Here is a 19,837-nt window from a genome sequence, read left to right as displayed (position 1 = left end):
TGAAAGCAAAGCCCAAAAGGAAAGGAAAGCAAAAGCCAAAAGGAAAGGACAGCAAACCTTTCAAGTTCAGCACTGGTCACTCCCAGATGGGGTTATCAGCTCCCTGCACATGAACACACCCAGCCCAGGTAAGGACCTTCCCATCTGCATGGTGCCAGCCTGGGCAGAAGCTGTCACCTGACTGAGGGTGAAACACAGCACACAGCCCTCAGTCCCTTCAGAAGTGAGCAGCTGCAGGTGTTTGAAGGAAGAGCTTTTGGAGCCTTTGTTGCCTAGGCTGAAACAAGTCAATTTCTAGAGGTGGAATTTTCCTTTCTCTTTGTTTTTCTTTTCCTTTTGAAGTCTCCAATTCTGGGTCTGGACCTTTCTGGACCAGTTTTCCCCCCAGTACTTCAGTAGCAGGGAGAGGTTTGGAAGTGCAATACTAGGGTAGCTTCTGCCCACTCTCAATGTTCATGCTGGCAGTTGATTTTGTCTTCAGAGCACTCCAAGACATCCAGCATCTCTTCTATGATGGCCTGCAGGGCCCTGCCCAGCTGCTGGGCACTGTAGGGCTTGCCCAGGGGAGGCACATGGACAAAAGCTGACCGCCCGCGGCTCTGGTACAGGGATGTGTAGTAGGTGAAGTCACAGAGGTACCTGGAACACAAGGTCAGGGCTTTAGGAGGAAAGAGGGACAAATCCCACTGCAGGGCAGCAGGAGCTGGCATCCTGTGGGCACTCTGCAGCACACCAGGGTAGGGATTGGTCTGTTCTCACAAAGAACAAGACAAGAGGAAACAGCTTCAGGTTGCCCCAGGGGAGGTTTAGGTTGGACCTTAGGAACAATCCCTTCCTCAGAAGGGTTGTTAAGCCCTGGAAGAGGCTGCCCAGGGATGTGGTGAAGTCCCCATCCCTGAAGAGATTGAAAAGTCCTGGAGATGTGGTGCTGAGGGACAAGGTCTGGGGATGACCTGGCAGCTTGAACTGGGGAGCCCAGAACTGGACCCAGTACTCCAGGTGTGGCCTCACAGGATAGAGGATAACAACGTAGGACAAGTAGCACAGAGTGTGGTGTGAGTCCATTCTTCCCACCCCATACCTGCCAGCATCCTTGGAGATGGTGACTGTGACATCCAGCCCCAGGGCTGAGACCCTCTTGCAGACTGTGTCCATGTCAATGACGGAGTCGATGCACTCTGGGCCGCCCTCCACACAGCACTGGGAGCCAGGGCAGAAGCGGCAATTGTCCAGCCCCTTGTAGCCCACGTTGTGGCCACACTTCTCCAGGGTCACAGTCGTAGCCATACCTGAGACCCCCACGTGGACCACCAGCTGGAAGAGTGAAGGAACAGCTCAGGGCAGCCAGAACAGAGCGGTGGACAAGCAGCAGCCTGCAGGTGCCAGCCCAAGGCACGGTGGGTGAGAACTGCAGGGGAAGGCCACAGCAGTGCACCACTTTGCACCCTGCCCCTGTGAGGGGGGCAACAAGAAATGACCCAAAACACCCCCAAGTGCCTGGGTTTAACCAATCCCTCCTGCTTCACAGTGGGGGCAGGATGGAGTTTAGATCCATCCCTGATTTGAACATCTCTGGATCCATATGAACAAGGTTTTGTCCAAGAAATCCTTTCGATGAGCTCCTGGGAGCAGCACAGAGCAGTTCTTTCACCCCCCTCCCATCCTAAACTGTCATTTTGAGGGCAGAGCTGACTGCTGGCAGGTTGGCAGCAGAGCCCAGGTGGCACAGCCTGGCTGGCAGCTGTCTAGACAGCCCTTTGCAGCGGCCTCTTCACACCAGCTGCTCCCAGTAATTGGAGCTCACCATCCCCAGCTGCAAACTACCACAAATCCATCTGGTTTCACTTCCACATGGGGAAAGCTGCAGCCAGGCACTGCCAGTCTGAGCACACCAGAAGTGGGCCTGCAGGCTGTCAGTGTGCCAGACTCCAGCTCTTGGCTGTGGCCTTTCTCCTGCTCCCTGCACTCCCTCACCTGGGGGCTGTGCTTCTTCCACAGCGCAGGGATCAGCCTCTGCACCGTCTGGTACTCCACTGGCACCTCATAGACGTGCAGCTCCACATCAGCTCCCAGCCCAAGCTTCTCCAGCTCCTGCGGACACAAACCAAACTGAGGTGGTCAGACACAAGCTCAGCAGAGGATGTGCTCCTGGGAAGGTTTTATGGCAGAGGGAGTCTGCTGCAAGAGACTAAGAACAGCTGCATAACCCCAAAGCTGCAGCCTGCAAAAACCCAACACAGCAGAGAGCTACAGAGGGATCTCTCCACCTGCATCAACAGTCCTCACCCACAGCACTGCTCTGCTCTAATGTGTGTGTGACAAAGAAACCAATCTCTGACAACAGTTACCAGCAGCATCCCCAGGCAGGGGAGAGCTTGGGGCCATTACTGATAGAGGGGCAGCAAAGTCACCTCCTGAGAGAGCTACATGGAGCTAAAAGGAGCAGAGAAAGCAGAACTGGGAAGATTCTATCAGTCCAAGGATTGCTGGGCTGCAGTAGAACAAATTCTCAGCTGTTTCCAGATGAGGGTGAGGTGACAGCACTCTGGTATCTGCCTCTGTATCAGCAAACACTCCTCATGGAATTGTTCAGGCTGGAAAAGCCCTTTGAGATCACTGAGCCCAACCATTAACCTGACCCTGCCAGCTCACCCCTGAACCAGGGCCCTCAGCACCACATCTCCATGGCTTTTAAACCCCTCCAGGGGTGGGGACTCTACCACTGCCCTGGGCAGCCTGGGCTAGGCCTTGACAACCCTTTTGGGGAAGAAAGTGTTCCTCATGGCCAACACAAACCTCCCCTGGTGCAACCTGAGGCTGCTTCCATTCATCCTGCCACTTGCTGCTTGGGAGAAGACACCAACCCCCACCTGGCTCCAAGCTCCTTTCAGGGAGTTATGGAGGACAAGAAGGTCTCCCCTCAACCTTCATTCTACAGCAAAGGGAAGAGTCTCAGAGCCCAGCAGATATGAGCAACAACCATGATAAATCACTGGCTGTGGCTAGGAGGGCAAGGCTGATATTAAAGCTGTGTATTGATCAGTGTCTGGCACACACAGACAGCCAGCACCAGAGATGGATGCTAAGTGCTGGCTCCTCATGTCTCCTTTACACACATCTGCCTCCAAACCACCCCCAGAGCCTGAGCTGTGCTAATGAAGGAAACAGTTCCCACACCAGAGTGTTCCCATACCAGTCGGCCTCTCCAGGACAATCTCCAGAGTGTTAATTGGCAGGAATTCATCAGCCCCTCACTGGGCAGTGTGGACCAGCCCCTCAAGAGGGCTCAGTGGTGGGTGGGAAGCTTCAGCAGCTGCAGGGAAGGAGCAGCCGCAGCCAGCGAGGCCCCGCGGGGCGCAGGAGCTGCAGCACCTCGCTGACAGCCACCTTCTCCCCACACAGGCAGCTCAAACCTTGGGCTTTACAAATTCCCAGCTTGCTTTTAACCAAACACCTCCTTCCAGGCAATAATAAAGACATAGGCTGGCCCCCAGACAACTTCTTGCCCCAAGCCTTGTGTACCTGACAAACACAGACAAACTAACATGCCTGACCGATTCCCTGACCCCTCCACAATGGTCTCCTTTGTCAGCCTTTAATATCCTTATCAGGTCTGTCTAGACACCCTGACAGCAATTGTCCTTAGCAATGTCAAAACCCACTCTGACCTCTCTCCTCCTGCAGCTCAGCCAGCTCTTTAGGGGGGATGAAGGCAGGAGCTCAGCAGCTTCACACTCGGCAGGGCACACCTGTGTCTACACCCAGCTCACAGCAGGGAGGCCAGAAGGTGCCCTGAGCCCCTTTCAGTAACTTCTTCTCAATAAAAAAGTCCTTCACAAGAGAAATTTGCAGCTGAAAAAATTCCCCAAGTGAAATCTCAAACGTGGCAAAGCAAATCCACAGTAACAGAGGACACTTCACTGCAAGCCTCAAGGAAAGCAGGAAGAAGTTATTGTTTCCCCTGAGTTCACAGGAAATCTCTTCCCTTTAAGGATCTCCAAAGATCTCATCTGCACACTATTGGACTGCTCCCATCCCTGTCTGAGGTAGGATGTGTAAAAATCATTTAGCTTTCAAAGCCTTCACTGCAGTCAGAGGGAAAAAGCCACCCTGGGGCTGTGTCCTGGGGGAGAAGCCAAATAAAACCAAAAAGAGGAGTGGAAAGCAAAGCAGAGAATTTTCTCCTCAGGATGCAGCATAATAAAAGATGTAATAAAGCAGAACTAGCTTAGCCCTGAAGCTAGGAAGGATTTACCAAGATTGTTTAATTGATTTTTCTTCTATTAAAATGCAGCTCACACCGCCTGGGACCCCGGGCTCAGACTTGCCTTTGTGTCCACTCTGCTCTGTGAAGTCCCTGTCTGAGCGCTGCACAATGCCCTGCTCCCCCCCACAGCCACGCTGCTCCTTTTTGTCTGGGGCTGAGGCAGACCCTCCCCTGCTGCCTCAGCTCCTGGTGTCAGCCTGAAAGCCAGCAGGGGATGTGCAACAGGACAGCTGAGCTCCACCCCAGCACAAGGCTTGGTTTCTACCCTCCAAACATCCTCCCCAAAACAGGACTTAAACTGCAGGTGATGGCTTCACCTCCCAGCCCTCAGTGCCTCCAGCTGGCAGGCTGAGGGTCCCAAGGCATTTCACAGCCCACCTTGGGTTTGTTTTGGAGGCACCAGCAAAGCACCTACCACTCCTCCTGCCCCAGCAGCACAACCTCCTCTTGCTCACCTCCTGTAGAAGAAAAGTTGCTCTTTACAGCAGCTGACCTCACAGGGCTGACAGCGACCCAGACCCATTCAGGGCTTCTTTTCCACACCCACAGCTTGCTTTGTTCCCCCCAAACTTAACCTGTGCAAACCCTCAATCAGACAGAGTCATCTCCAAATGGCTCTTGGAGGCAAAGGTTTCATCTCCAGCTCCCAGGCAGCACATCAGACATCTGGACATTAGCTGGTTGTAATTGATTAGAGTTTGTGATTTAATTTAAAAGCATTCTACAGAAGATATTAATCTCAGAGCTCTGAAGGGGAGAGAGATGTGTTAGGGGAAAAAAAATAGACGTAATTCCCTGGGCAACTATACTAAAAGGTACCTTGGAATTCCCAGGGGCTCTGTCAGAAGTGACAAATCAGGGAGCAGGAGGACAATGTGGCTGTCCCCAGCTGATGTTTCTACAGCAAGCAGCCCTAAGCCCTTGGCTCAGCCAAGCATGCAGCAGGACTCTGAGCTCTCCTCCTCCTCTCAGGGTTCCACAGAGGCTCACGCAGAGGCACAGCTACAAGTGGCAGAGGCCTGATCTGTCTGGGGACCTGCTGAAGCAGCAATCACAGAACCACAGAATGGTTTGAGCTGGAAGAGACCTCTGAAGGTCATCTAGCTCAGCTCCCAGCCCCATCCTCTTCAAGCACTCTTGTCCCCTGCAGGGTCCAGCATCACTTCAAGCTGCTCCTCAGCAGAGGAGGCTGGCTCTGAAGCCACAGACACAGTCTGAGCCCCTTGTGCCTCCTGCTTCACCCACCGTAAAAAAGAACCAAAGTGGGGGAAGGGGACAGTGGTAGCTGCTTTGCTTTGGAGTCCAGAGTCCTGAGATTCAGAGTCACGCTGGATATCTCTGCAGCACTCTCAAGTCCATCCAACTACTCATTACAGATGACATCTGGCTTGAAGGTCAACCAACATGCCCAGGTTCAAGCTAGAGCTGACGGGAAAGCAGAAGAACCCTTCTGGGTTGGTTTGTTTATTTACTTTGAATTCTCTCTGGCAGATTCTAGGCTCCCTACCCCCTTTAACATCCTTCAGATTGAAGGCCTTGGCCTACAAATTCCTTCCTTGCCTCAGAGACATTAACTCAGTCTCAGTAAATTCTCCCAGTTCAGAGACTGCTTTTGGAAGAGTAAACAGAGCATCATCCACACAGAGTGACAGGGCAAGGGGTGATGGCTTCAGACTGGAAGAAGCTGGACTGAGATGAGACATGAGGGAGAAATTCTTCCCCAGGAGGTGCTGAGGCACCAGAACAGGCTGCCCAGAGAAGCTGTGGAGGCTCCAAGCCTGGAAGTGTTCAAGACCAGGTTGGATGTGGCCTTGAGCAACCTGGGCTGGTGGAGGTGTCCCTGTCCACAGCAGGGGGTTGGAACTAGATGAGCTTTAAGGTCCCTTCCAACCCAACCCAGTCTATGATGTGATTCTTTGGGTACCCAGCTGACCACAGAGCCTCAATAGATTATTCCAACCATTACCTACTCTAGACAGACAGACACCAGCTGGGTAACTGGAGCAAGCTGCTAATAAACTGGGAAGAGAAGCTGTAAAGGAGGTGCAGCCTGGGCTGGGCTCTGCTAGGTTACCAGCAGGGCTCTGCTCTAAGGCCAGAGGAGCAGAGCTGTGGCATTACCTGCACGGCGATCCAGCTGGCGTTGACAGCATGCTCCCCGAAGGGGCCAAACCCTGCAAGGCAAGCACAGAGCCAGGGATGAAGTCACCCTCCCTGCCCTGACTGCACCGAGCTGCAGAGACCTCTGCACCTTCCTGCTGTGCAGATCATGCAAGAAAATCAACTGCTCCTGCCCAACCCCTCCTTACTTTACATCCAATCAGTAAATCAGAGCCTTGAGCAGCAGCCTTTGAGCTCTGACCTTTTGCAGAGCCTCAGCAGAATTTCTTCTTTCCCCACACAGAAACTTTTTGCCCCTTCTCCCCCTCCAAACACCATTTTTCCTTTCCTGACCAAGTTACAAAAACTTCCCTCTAAGAGGTGAGTTGAGGGATGTCACTGAATGAGAATCATTCTTGGGTTTTCAATTCCTCATGGGTTAGACCACAGAGGATGTAGACAAGACCTTCTCAAATAGTTCTCTGCTCAGGCCCTCACCCAGGTGTCTGCTGGGATCAGTGATGCCTTACGAGGAAACAAACAGAATCACTGAGCTGTTTGGGTTGGAAAAGCCCTTTCAGACCAGCCCAACCACTCCATAACTCTATCGAGGCTGGGGGTAAACCATGGCTCAGCACCACAGCTCTGTGCCTCTGAAACACCTCCAGGGGTGGGGATCCAGCCACCTCCCTGGGCAGTCTGGGCCAATGGTTGAGAGGCCTTTCAGGGAAGAAGTTTCCTCTGACATCCAACCTAAACCTCCCCTGGTGCTACTTCTATCTTCCCATTCTATCACTCTGGGAACAGAGCCCAACCCCCATCTGGCTCCAGCTTCCTTTCAGGGAGCTGCAGAGAGCAATGAGGTCTCCCTCAGCCTCCTCTTCTCCAGGCTGAACACCCCCAGCTCCCTCAGCTGCTGCTCCCCAGCCCTGTTCTCCAGGCCCTTTCCCAGCTTTGTTGCCCTTCTCTGGACCTGCTCCAGCCCTCAACGTCCTCCTTGGAGTAAGGACTGCAGTGCTGACACTGCTAGGCCAAGCAGCAAAGGTTGTGGCAGTGTTAGCAAAGCTCCTTACTCCCCAAGTCCACATCTCCTAATGAGTAACCTGGAGTTAACCAGTAATCCATAACATCTTTTCCTGAGCAAGCACACAAGTTGGGTCATTTGTCTGGCCAGGATGTCAATATGCTTTAATTTAAAATGTCACTGCTACCCCCTGAGCCTGATGCAATTAGGGGACATAAATTTTCATCTAACTGGTGAAAGGCTTTGAGAGAGCCTACAAATATTATCTGACACCTTAATGGAAACAGTCTCTCTGCTCCCCACAGTCAGTCTGAGGTTACACTGCACACAAGGATGCACAGTGTGGACTGGGCCATGCTGATGGATCCCTCACAATTTAACTACCATCAACATACCTCCAGAATAAACTTTCCAGAGGCCTCTTCAAAATCCCAGCCTAGCTGTGCTCTCCTGTCAGCAGACCCCCAGTGTGGAGGCACAGCTGCAGCAGAGGGGACCAAGACCAATCATCAAAGGCTTCCTCGGATGGCTCTATAGCTCAAGGATGTCCTCCCAACAGACAATCCCAACCTGCTTGGTTCCATGCCTCAACAAGTCCTCATCACCTTACAGGAGAAGCAAACCTCCCTTGTTCCTTGGGGACAGCTCAGCCACGGGAAGACTGAGCTCCTACAGGTGCCCTCTTGCTCAGACCAAACACAAACTGGCACAAACACCACTGTAGGCTCTCACTCCTGACTCATCTCCTGTCGAGATCCCTCCTGCTAGCTCCTTCACAGGAGATAAGCAACTTTATCAGCAGCATCTAACCCTATGGAGCATGCCCGGGAGTCCCTCCACATCCACACCAGGGCCCTCCAAGGCTCATTAGCTGCAGAGATCTTTATGGGATTAGCTCCTTAAACAGTTCTAAAAAAGAAATTGTGAACAAATAATCCCAGCTGAGCAGGGACACAGCACCACTGCCCCTTCCAAAGAGAACTGAGCCTGACTCCCACCGTAGAGCAGCAAAGGCAGGACCTGAGCAGACAACCAAAGCCTTCCCGACACAGCCAGTCCTGAACGCGGGGGGAAGGAGAGGGGACCGGAGCCTTGCCTGACGCCAGCTTCCTGTTTAGTCACGGCCAAGTGCGGCCGCTCTCGGGTTTGGGAAAGCCAGAATCTGCCACCTGCTTCCCCCTGCTCCCAGCACAGCCACTTGCCTCCAATTAAGGCCGCTCCAGCGCCTCGCCGGCAGCGAGCCCCTCGCCCCCGCGCTCGCTATTCACCCAGCCCCGATTTCAGCTGCCGGGGGGGAGCCCTGAATAGTTTCGCCGAGTTCCCCATTTGTCACAGAGCTGCCTTCCCCACAAATCAAGCTGCTCTTTGTACCCCGGGGACAGGATCCTGACGAGCCCTCGCTGCCGCACCGGGGCCTTTCATTCCCTCGCTTATTTTTCCCTTCGGCGCTTCTGCCCTGCTGCGTGGGGTGGTCTTGGTGTCACCTTGCACACCTTGAGGGTTTGGGGTGGGGTGGTCAGCGAGCAACTGACCCCCACTCCATGTCCTGACTGTTTTTCCTGCTCCTTGGGAGGTTCAGTTTCCTTCTTTCTGCAGCCAACCCGTGGAGAGGATTGGTGATCTCAAAGTGTCTCCCTCCCCCCGCTACCAAACAACGGACCTCGTCAGTTTTCCTGGTACTCCTTACCAACAGCATCCTCCCCTTCTTCTCCCCCAAAGCCCCCAGACCCTTGCCCTCCGTCTGCAGGGCTCCCATTTGTCGCCCCTCACAGGGGGCTGTCCCCTCAAACAGCCCCCCAGAGTACAGCCTCCCCACATCCCCGCCTTCCTCCCTTTAGTCGCTCCCTGGTGCGACAGCACCAACCCCCAGCTTCGAACCATCCACCCCTCCCTGCTCACTTCAGGGAGAAGTCCCCCATCTCCCCCTCCCCACTTCCGAGACACACACCCCTCACCACGCACCTCAAAGAAGGGGTCTCCCATCAATCCCCCTCACCTGAGGGACCCATCTTCCCCCTCGCAGCTCCGGACCATCCACCCTTCCTCGCTCACTTCAAAGATGGGGTCCCCCATCTACGCCCCCAGTCTCCCCTTACCGCCTCCCCTTGAGACACCCCCCCTACCCCACTCAGCGTCCACTCTCGCCCCGTCTAGGCTCCCCGGTCCCCCGCCGGCCTGTCCCGCCGCCCCGTACCCGTCACCACCACCGCCCGCCGCGGCTTCTCCATCGCGGCTCCAGCCCCGTCCCGCCGCCGCCGCCCCGACTGAGTGCGCGACCCCGCCCCGACACCGAGAGCGCTCCGCCCCCCACCACCGAGAGCGCTCCGCCCCGCCGCCTAGAGCGGCCCAGGACCCGCTGCTTCCGCTGCCGGCGCGGAAGTCACTTTGGCGCGGGGTGAGGAGGTCAACCCGGGGCTGGCCCCGGAGCCGCTTCACCGTTAAGCGACACCTTCTGGGCCTCGGAGGAGCATATAAGGAGTTTCTGCCAGCCGCCTCAGCGCGGGCCCCGTTGGAAGTTGGCTAAACCATTACAGAACAAATGGGGCTTTCCTTATCCCCACACCCCTACCCGGCGAAGGGCACGAACCGGGGCTTGGACCCGCGGTACCGGGAAGGGCCGTAACCGCACAGCGCAGGGCACCGTGGGCGCCCTCCCGCTTCCCGCCTACGTTATTCAATTTGCGGCGCTGTCGTGAAAAGCGCGGCCGGGTGCCACGGCGCTCGCTTTACGGCAGAACTCCCAGTAGCTGCGCTATAATTGGCTCCACCGGGGCCGCGCCGCGCTCTGATTGGCCCCGCGCAGGGCCGGGGGCGGTTTGAGCGGCAGTGCCCAGCGCGGCGGCGGCTCCGCAGTTCAGGGATCATGGTGAGCGGCGGCGGGGCCAGTCCGGGGCGGCGGGCCGGGCCGGGAGCTCGGGGGTTGCTGAAGCCGCGGGGAGAGCTTGGCTCGCCTCTTTTCGCCGCCAGAGGTGTTGCGGTCGGTGTCCCGGTCCCCGACGGTGCCTGAGGCTTCTTTCCTCTCTTCTTCTTGCAGCTGCCCTTGTCTTTGTTGAAGACAGCGCAAAATCACCCTATGGTGAGTATCGGCGCCGCGGTCCGTCTCCGGTCCTACAGCGTGCCCCGGCCTCGGGCTCGCCGGTGACACCAAAGCAGGTCCTTGTACACCGGGGCTGAGCCGGCGCTCCGTGACTTCTATCTCTTATAGCTGGTGGAGCTGAAAAACGGGGAGACGTACAACGGGCACCTGGTGAGCTGTGACAATTGGATGAACATCAACCTGCGGGAGGTCATCTGCACATCACGGGTAAGGCTGGAGACCCGCCCCGGAAGGAGGTCACCCAACCTCCGTGTCCCCGGGGACCGGCCCCGAAGGTGACCAGCCCTGTGGCTGTCTCAGACACCATCTTTCCTTTTTTCTTTTTTTTTTTTTTTTTTTTTCGCTTAAAGAGGCTGATCAGAAAGCTGGGGACAGACTTGTGAGCAGGGCCTATTGTGACAGGACAAGGGAGGATAGGTTTAAGCTAAAAGAGAGGGGTTCAGGCTGGAGAGAAGGGAGAATTTTGTTATGCTGAGGGTGGTGAGAGACTGGCCCAGCTTGCCCAGAGAGGTGGGAGGTGCTCCATCCCTGGTACCATTCCAGGTCAGGTTGTTTGGGACTCTGAGCAACCTGCTCTGGTTGGGAATGTCCCTGCTGACTGCAGGGGGTTGAACTGGATGACCTTAAGGATCCCTTGCCGTCCAAACCATTTGATGATTCTCTAATCCTGTGGACATGTGACTTCTGCCTGAGATGCAAATTTAAGAGTTAGTTATAACAACCCTAACAAAGGAACTCACTCATACTCAATATGGGAGCAAGGGTGGCTTCCTGCACTGCACAGAAACACCCTGCAAAGCATTTCCCTCACAGAGGGTTCTCAGTGTGGGGCTGGGGGCTGCAGGAGAGCTGTGATACCCCTGCCTTGTGGAATGACACCGAGCTGGACTTCCCGAGAAGAGAGCCTTCATTTTCCGGGTGCTGCTCAAGAAGTGAGCTTTGCTTCAGACCTGCCCTAACTTTTATGAACTTGCTTGTCTCTGCTCCTCTAACTCCACATCAAAACAGGAGCCTGTTGTTTACCTGCACCAAGGCTCTGCACTGTCTGGTACTTTCTTTTGCCCTTGGCCAAAGTTGCTCCAGGAGATTGTGATCTATGTTTTAGGCTTTGACCTCAGTCAGAAGTGTTTGGTCTTGTCTTTACCAGCTGTCTGCTGTGGGAAGCAGCAGCCTGGTGGATGCTGGCTGTTGGTTCTCTTTCCCTGTCTTGTAACATCAGAGCTCTGTGGGAGAGGCTGGCAGAAGTCTTCATTCTTCCAAGAAATCTCTCTGCAAACCCCCAGTGCCTGTTGTCTCCACAGCAGGAAGGATCTGAACGATGTTGGTGGGGCACAGAGAGAAGTTTGCACATCAGTAAAGCTCCCGAGCAAGGTTTGAGAGAGACCTTTGAGGCAGGACAGTGGCGATAGAAAATTGTGGATACACCTTGGGTTATGGCAGGATAAATAGGAAGGAAAAGCTGTTGGATTAGCAGGAGGAGAACTAAGAGGAGATAACAGACAGCAAAGCCTTCTCCATGTTGCTGACACCAGTGATACTGTCCCTCTCCTTGGGAAGTTGCTTCCTACGACTTGTACTCTGCTGTGGGAGGGCCGCAGCTCGGGTTTCCTTCCCTCTGAGTGATGCAGAGAGGATCTGCGGCTCGCCAGAGCATCCGGGCTTAGAGCAGCTGTGATCCGCCCGCCTGCAAACCCCGAGGTGCCTGCAGAGCCTGGGTGGGAGCGGGGCTGGAGCGGCCGTCGGGGCCGCACGGCTGGCCCTGGCGGGGGCTGGCCGCTAGGTGGCGCGGGGTAGCGGCAGGCCGGGCCCGACCCGGCCGGGTGTTTACCGCTGGGCGGCCGGAACGAGGAAGCGGCGAAGCCTGGCCCTGTCCTGCTAGGGCAGGCACGGCCCAGGCAGGGTGGGGTCTGCTGGGTGTCTCCTGGATCAGAGCTGTTGCTGCCTTGTCTTGTGTGCCGAGAACTTGCCCGTACAGGCAGAGCGGCCCCAAATAACTCCTGGGGTGGTGGCGTGGAGCTGGCTGTGCTGCCCCAGCAGGGGAGGCAGCAGGCGGAGTGGGGCGTGCTGCTTTCTCCCCCTCCTCTGGGCCATGGCAGATGCCTTCTCCACATGCTGCCTCTTGAGACTCGCTGGGCTCCAGCGATCCCGTCTGCAGCCAAGCCCTGCTGGAGCTGCGGCGGAGCGGGGTGAGGTGCGTCCCTGTCCCTCCTCCCAGTGACATCATGGGCGGCACAGTTGTTGTTTGGCTTCCACACTTGGTCCCTATTCCCACAGCCGTCCTCGCTGCGCAGACAAAGCCCTGACAGAGCCTAGAAAAGCCTTGAAACTATATTAAACAGCTCCAAACCAACGCACAGAGATGGCTGCCGAGCTGGGCACCTGAAGGCTGTGGTTTGTATCTTTACCATCTGAAAGCTCCATGTTTTCCCCGGTTGTTGTGCTCTGGTGGTACACGCCCTGCAGACAGCTGGCTCCTGCCCTGCCTCGCTGCGCTCTTCACACCCCAGAGGAGGCCTGAGGTGACTCCCAGCTGGAGAAGCCCAGACCCCCCTCCCCCAGCCCTCCTTTTCCTGCCAGAGTTGGTTGGTTGTAGCAGTTCTGTTCTTTCACCACCCTTCCCTCTCCAGTCCTGCTCTCAATTCCCTTCTTACATGAGAATGGAGGGTGTTTGTGTGTTTGCTTCCTCAGCCTCTCCTTCATTTTCTCAATTTGTGGAACAGATTGAGCCAAGTTGCTCATGGTGGCTGCCTTCCCCCCCAGATTGTGTGTTCAGCAGGAACCCTGCTTTTTGTGCATCTGGGTGCAGATTAATGCCCTCAGAAAAGGTTGGCAGGGCTATCCTGCTCTCCAAAAGCGATGGAAATACTCAGTACCCCCAAAGTGACCCCAAAGCACCAGGATTTGTTCACAGCCTAACACGTTGCTCTCCACTAGGATGGAGACAAGTTCTGGAGGATGCCAGAGTGCTACATCCGTGGCAGCACCATCAAGTACCTGCGGATCCCTGATGAAATTATTGACATGGTGAAGGAAGAGGTGGTGTCCAAGGGCAGAGGCCGTGGTGGGATGCAGCAGCAGAAGCAACAGAAGGGCCGTGGTGTTGGAGGTGCTGGGCGAGGTAATGATCCTGGTTTGGTTTTCAGCTGGGAGAGAGGTGAGCAGTGTCCCTGCCCTGCAGTGTCCCCTCTGGAGTGAGCAGCAGCTCCTGTGCCCAGCTCTAGAGCCTGGGCTGTGTCTGGGAGAAGCTGGAGCCATTCCTGTGCCAGTCCCAGCCAAGTCCACATTTTACTCTGCTGGTGAGGCAGCCTCTGCCAAGGAACAGGAAGGATTTATGCCAGGGATGTGCCTCCTCATTCCTGGGGTTAGGCAGGAGCTTTGGAGAGTCTGAATTTGGCTGTTCCTGCCCCTTCCTGGCTGGTTTCGGAAGCCTGGCCTGATGAAACTGGTGTCTCTCAGTGTAGTCTGGGAGGGAACCAAATGCCTCTGCTGCCTGAAAATGAGCCTGGGCTCTGACATGGCAGTGAGAGGGACTCTTCATCCTGTCTCTGTGGGGCTTTGAAGCCTCTTGACTTGTTGATTTCTTTCTTTTCTTTTTTTTTAAGCATATATAAGGGTTTGTGTTCCTACTGCCCAGGACAAATAATTGATGTTGTGATAGAGGAGAGGTTGCTCCTCATGAAGAAATAGGTCACCAAAACAACCCTTCCCTCCCTGTCCCACTCTGCCTGCTTAGGTGATCTCTGAGCACTGCAGTTGGGGACTGTATTTGCTCTTTTCACACCAGACTGTCCTGCTGGAAGCCTGGGAGCTGTTTGTGCCCCTCTGGGCTCACCCCTCCTGCTGAATCTTTGTGATTCACTTTGTGGCCTCCTCACTCAGCCCTGGGGGTGTCCTCAGCACAGGTTTCAAATCCTGAGTGCACAAAGTTAGGCTTAGCCTGGGAAATTTCAGGTTTTAAAAGGAGCCCTGAGGTCTGAGACACTGATCAGGGAAGCCTCCCCACAGAGCACCCCTGAGGAGCTCCCTGTGTGTTGACTGAGGAATCCTGGGAGGATCTTCCCAGGGGCATCCTGTGGTGCTGAAATCTGTGATGTGCAGTGACTCTGACTCCCAGGGGCTTCCAGAGGAAAATCCCTGTGATTTCTGCTGCCCCTGCTACCTCCTGGAAGCTCTGAGCATGCAAAAGCGACCTTTACAAATCTGAAGGAGCCTTTATTTTCCCTCCTTCCCTTCCCAGTGTCCAAAGCACTTGGCAGAGCAGCTCTTTGGGATATGGTTGTTTGGTTAAACATTTGGGGCTGAACAATTTTTTTTTTTCTCTGCTGTGGAAATCTCCACCTTGTGGAGAGCAGAGCTGAGCTTCCTCTGAGGTGGAGTTCCCTGCTGGTGTGATGTGCAGCTTCAGCTGCCTGATGGAAGATTTTAAAAGGGAGCTTCAGCATTTGCTAATTAGCTAAAAGGTTTGGCTCTCATTACTGAGACATGAAGGGAGGAGGGGAGAGAGGGGAAGAAAAAAAAAAAAAAGGCAGGACAGTGTTGCTGAGAGGCCAGCAGGCAGGAGGGAAGCTGTAATTGTGCACACAGTTGAAAGGATTCCTGTTCCTGACATTGCTAATCCTTCGTCCTGCTCCTTGCCTTGCCAAGCCCTGAAGTGCTGCAATTTTAGTTCAGCCTTACTGGAAGCAGCCAGAGCCCCACCAGCATCCTGAGCACTGCAGGGTTAGGAGCAGTTTGTGTTTTGCTTCAGCTTTAGGCACATCTCCACGAAGCAACCATAGCTTCCAGAGAAGCTCTTCTGCCCCACACCCAAACTGGGGCTCCTCTGAGCTCTGCCTTTTGTGCCAAGGCAGATGGCAGGGTAGGTCCAGAGCTTCTCCAGAACCACAGCCTGGGCTGGGTTGGAAGGGACCTTAAAGATCCTCCAGTTCCCACCCCTGCCATGGGCAGGGACACCTCCCACTAGCCCAGATTGCTCAAGGCCTCAACCAGCCTGGCCTTGAATGTTTCCAGGCTTGGAACCTCCATAACTTCTCTGGGCAACCGGTTCCAGTGCCCAGAGAAGTCATGCCAAGGCAGAAAGAATTCCAGGCAGGAATCTGTTTGGGGTGAAGCTGGGCAGGGCAGGGCAGGGTGAGCTCAGCAGCTGCCATGACAAAGGCACAGCTCTCAGGTACCAAGGGAGCTCACAGATCTGTAGTGGGGCAAGCTGCCGGGGGTGTCTTGGACTGGATGATCCCCAGAAGTCCCTTTCAACCCCACCAGGCTGGGATTCTGTTGCTGGCTCCCAGTGATGCAGTCACAGCCATGCTCTCTCTTTCTGTCCTCAGGTGTGTTTGGTGGCCGTGGCCGAGGGATTCCAGGCAGTGGAAGAGGCCAGCAGGAGAAGAAGCCTGGCAGACAATCAGCAAAGCAGTGAGAGGCTGGCAGCAGCCTGCCTGGGGCACAGTGCTGCCAGGCTGATGGGCTTTGGTCACCTCAGGGTTGCCATGTGTCTTCCCTCCCTGCTCCTCCATCAGTGCCCCAGTCAGGTAGTTTGGAAGCCCCTCTGTAACTGGATCTGGTGCAGTGAGGTTCATTTACTGCTCCTAGGCAGCAAATCATTGGAAATGCTTTAAAAAATCATTGGTGGGTAAGGACCTGACCTCTGCTTCCCAAAATAGGGGAGGCACTGTTTTAATCTTTCAGGGCCACCAGGTTTAATTTGGATTGTCCTGCAGAATGGTCTGAGAAGGAGGCTAACACTCTCTGGATTCTTTGTGTTTGGTGGGGTTTTTTTGTTTGGTTGGTTGGTTTTGGTTTTGTTTTTTTTTTTAATGCTTGGAACAGGAGAACTCATTGCATTTTAACAGATGTGAGCTTGGGTTTGCAAACCCTGACCTTGAGGACTTTGTCTCTTTCTGGTCTTAAAGGTTTGGGGGCTCTTTAAAAACAACAAAACTCTAAAGCTGTTGCTTCTCTTTCTGGCCAGTCAGTTCTATCCCTCTCCTGTGGCTAAGGGAGAGCTTGGGATGAACTCTGCATTGGCCTTCAAGGCTTGCGTCCAGGAGGGCTCTGTGACAAATGAGGGGTTCCCAATTAGTGATTACTAATTTGACTTCAGATTAGAAGTTTCCTTAAAAGGAAAAGCTTTCCTGTGCTCTCTTGCAGGAGGCTCTTCCTGCTTTGCTTTGCTTTTACCTGCAAAGCAATCAACCTGTTGATTGATTTCTCTCTCTGCTTTGAAAACTCTCCCTCATGCCTGTGATAGAGAGTCCTGAACCCCAACAGAAGTCCTGAACCCCAACAGTCCTTCTCCTCCTCATTTCTTCTGCTACTTAGTGACTGACCTCACTGGATGTGTTGCTTCCCTATCTGGTCACTAATGATCCTCCCTTGGGGACACAGAGCAGCTCCTGTGAATTCCCAGGTTGGGCTGTTCCAGTCTTCTATCCCCTGGGGTGCAGGGTCCCGTGAGCAAAACGCACCCACAAGAGACCCTGGCTGACCAAACTGAATGTCTGCATGGGGGCACAGAGTGGGAGAGAGGCTCTGGCTGTGCCTCAGGCCTGAGTGGATGAAGTAATTTAATTTTAGGGGAAAAACTGATAGTGTGGCTGGTTGTGAGCAGGGGCTTGGGGCTTGTTTTGGTTTCTGCTGCTCTGCCATTACCCCTGGATCGCAGGCAAGTCAAGGACTTATTTTTTAATGTTTATAGAACTTGTGTGCAGTGGTGAGTGGGAATAAATCACCAACCTCTGCCCCACGCCTTTCTCTGTCTTTGACAGCCCTGAGCCCTGTCCCTGTCTGCTCCCCCTAAGCCTGCACCTGAGCTCTGCTCTAAGCCACAAATGCCCAGCCAGCGGGGCAGCTCCTTTGTTGCTAGCAGCAGCCACATGCTCTCCTCAGCAGGCCTTAACCAGTAGTGCCAGCATTCAGTGCCCATCCTGGACAGCTGGCTTCTGCCAGGGAGCGAGTTCCAGGCCCCGGGAAGGGGGCAAGTGTGTCTTCACCCCTGGAAACTTGAAGCACCCCTGTAGCATTTTAACAAAGGCCAGGCTGAGCCTTGTGTCAGACTTTCCCTTCCCAACCTGCTCCCTCCCTTCCAAGTCCCTGCAGCCACAGGAGCTCTGAGTGCTGCCCTGATGCAGAGGAAGCAGCCGCAGAGCTCTCTGCATTTCAGCTCTGTTCTGGCCAGAGAAATCTGCACCACAACAATGGGACCTTGGCTTCAGCTTGGGGTAGAGTCCTCCCAGTACGCCTTATCTCCTGACAAAGCTCTGGCTCTGGAGCTCGTTAAGTTCTGCTTTCATTTAATTACAACCACAGGCTTTATCAGCCTTCCCTGCCTGCCTTCCCCCTTCCTTTTTCCACCTCTGGAGGGATATTTTTGTCCCGAGGCAGGGTACAGCACCTTTGGCAGAAGATGGCACCATGTTAAGAGCAGCATCGAGCCTGGGCCTTGATGCGATGCTCATCTGCAGCTTTGAGCCTTTCTGCCCCAAAAACTGGTGCCATGTGCTCCAACCCTGCCCCATGGGGAGGGGCGTGGGGAGCTGAGGCTGAAAAGAATAAAAACAACCCCAGAGCAGGGAGGAGCAAGATAAAAGCAACAAGCAGAGAGAGGAGGAAAGAAGGTCTGAGCCTTGCTGCCGGCGTGGGTGGGTGCAGGCAGCCTGGCACGGCCCAAGCGTCCCAGCCGGAAAGACAGGCTTGGGCTAGGGGCACCCAGCAGAGGCCACCCTGCAAACTCTCCCTGGTGCCTTCTCTGGGTGTTTGCATGGCAGCCAGGTCCGTGGCAGCCATGGGGCCATGTCTCAGTGCTGCCACTTGCCCCACAGTGACTCAGAAGCTCTGAGGCTCGCCAGGGAGGCAGTGCAGGAATGGTTCCAGAGGCTGCGACGCGGAGGGAGTGGCTGCCGAAATACTTCAGGGCTGTGCTAAGCAACTAAAAATACCCTGCAGGCCCCCTCCTCCCCTGCCCTTCTCGCTGTCTTTTGCTTGTTTTCCACTTTTTTGAGTTGGGTTGTTTTGTTGTTTTGTTTTTTTTTTCCCTTCTTCATTCTTTGGTTTGATTGTCAGAGGCCCCTGTGTCTGGAGGCAGCATGGCCCCCCGAGGCCACTGGGGGTTTGGTGGCAGAGCTGGTGACCACTTCTTGTTTTCCTGGCTCAGTTCCTCACTCCCTCCCTGCGGTGGTGACTAAGAGGTGGCTTTGCCTGGTGCCTGTGGTGCACATCCTGGGGTGGCAAATGCTCTCCTGCTTGTCCCCTTTTGGCAGGGTGGCTCGGGGTTCCAGGAGCATAGTGCATCCATGGCAGTTTGTGGGCACCTTGGAGTCCAGCCAGTGCCCTCGGCTGGAGCTGTGGCTGTCAAGTGGCAGCGTGGCACCTTGCCTTGGCTTCCGGCTGCAGCAGGATTGGGCAGTGCCAGCATCATGGAGCTGTTTGCACCCAAACAACGGTCCTGTTGTGGTTGGGGAAAGGGAGAGCAGGAGGAGCACCGTAGAGGTCTGGGGATGCTCTGGTGAAGGTGGCCTCACGGAGGTGGCAGCACTGTGGGTCTGTCCAAAATCCTCACTGCCTGCTGCGGGTAAATATAGCCTGGCTGGCAGGTGGCACAGTGACTCAGTGGTGCTCAGGGGGCTGAGCCAGGCTCCCATGCCTCCGAGAATAGCAGCTTCAGCCCCCAGAGGAGGTGACAGTGGCAATGCCACCAGCTTCAGGGATGGGCACAGCCCCACTTGTGCTCCCCACTTGTGCCCTCCCAGGAGGTGGAAGGGGCTGCTGAGTCATGACCCTCATTAAATGCTAATTAAGAAAATGAAGCTGCTGGCTCCCCGCAGGCATTGGGTTGCCAGCAGCGAGACAACCTGCGCTGCCTGGTGTGGGGACCAGGCATAACCTACCAGTGGTGACAGGGTGGGAGCACACAGTGGGACTATGAGTGTGAACCTCTGAGAGGACAAAGTGGGGGTGGCAGGGCTTTGCCGGGTGGGCTTTGCCGGCAGGGTTGTGCCGGCAGCTGGGCCTGGCCAGAGCACAGATCGAGGCTCTCATCTCTAGCCACCTGCCAGCCGCTCTTTAGGGAGGCCCCGGGGCCGGCTCGTTCCTCCCTGCGGCCGCAGAACGCACCCACGGCTGGAGTCGGCTCCCTAAGGAGAACCGGAGGTGCGGGCAGGGTGCTGGCAAAAGCACCGCCTGGGGGCACAGGCAACCACGGCCTGGGGTGTGTCCCCAGCTGGGGGGTCCCTGTGCGGTACTGGAGCAGGGGAGACGCCCTCTCGGTCCCTGTTGTCCCCCTGCCAGTCCCCGTTCCTGGCTGGGCGGGTTTTGCCAGGACGGAAAGTCTGAACCTGCCGGTCCTGCCGCGGCC

The 19,837-nt window shown here is 55.3% G+C and overlaps 2 protein-coding genes across 2 annotated transcripts; one reads left to right on the top strand and one right to left on the bottom strand.

Annotated features, from left to right (window-relative positions):
- Positions 1–424: 424 nt before the first annotated feature.
- PGPEP1 (pyroglutamyl-peptidase I) lies at positions 425–9,619 on the bottom strand. The gene is made up of 5 exons (XM_054396270.1): positions 9,586–9,619; positions 6,389–6,441; positions 1,975–2,091; positions 1,082–1,314; positions 425–639 (listed from the first exon to the last, which is right to left on the bottom strand). Exons 1-5 carry the CDS (start codon positions 9,617–9,619, stop codon positions 447–449), a joined length of 630 nt encoding a protein of 209 aa, XP_054252245.1. The 3' UTR covers positions 425–446.
- Positions 9,620–10,226: 607 nt separating this feature from the next.
- Positions 10,227–17,186, top strand: LSM4 (LSM4 homolog, U6 small nuclear RNA and mRNA degradation associated). The gene is made up of 5 exons (XM_054396233.1): positions 10,227–10,257; positions 10,426–10,467; positions 10,597–10,695; positions 13,423–13,606; positions 15,816–17,186. The coding sequence occupies exons 1-5, from the start codon at positions 10,255–10,257 to the stop codon at positions 15,902–15,904; spliced, it is 417 nt and encodes a 138-aa protein (XP_054252208.1). The 5' UTR covers positions 10,227–10,254; the 3' UTR covers positions 15,905–17,186.
- The last annotated feature ends 2,651 nt before the right edge of the window (positions 17,187–19,837 follow it).

The sequence above is a fragment of the Indicator indicator genome, chromosome 36 (genome assembly GCF_027791375.1).
Source record: "Indicator indicator isolate 239-I01 chromosome 36, UM_Iind_1.1, whole genome shotgun sequence".
NCBI classification, from domain to species: Eukaryota; Metazoa; Chordata; class Aves; order Piciformes; family Indicatoridae; genus Indicator; species Indicator indicator.
Note: the sequence above shows the minus strand (reverse complement) of the source record. Positions and strands in the feature narration are given on the sequence as shown.

Coding starts and splice junctions, on each gene's coding strand:
- PGPEP1 (XM_054396270.1), bottom strand. CDS start 9,619: ATGGAGAAGCCGCGGCGGGCGGTGGTGGTGACGG. Junction 2,092..6,388: donor CCAGCTGGATCGCCGTGCAG/GTAATGCCACAG, acceptor TTGTGTCCGCAG/GAGCTGGAGAAGCTTGGGCT. Junction 1,315..1,974: donor GGAAGAAGCACAGCCCCCAG/GTGAGGGAGTGC, acceptor TCACTCTTCCAG/CTGGTGGTCCACGTGGGGGT.
- LSM4 (XM_054396233.1), top strand. Junction 10,696..13,422: donor AGGTCATCTGCACATCACGG/GTAAGGCTGGAG, acceptor GCTCTCCACTAG/GATGGAGACAAGTTCTGGAG. Junction 13,607..15,815: donor TGTTGGAGGTGCTGGGCGAG/GTAATGATCCTG, acceptor TTCTGTCCTCAG/GTGTGTTTGGTGGCCGTGGC.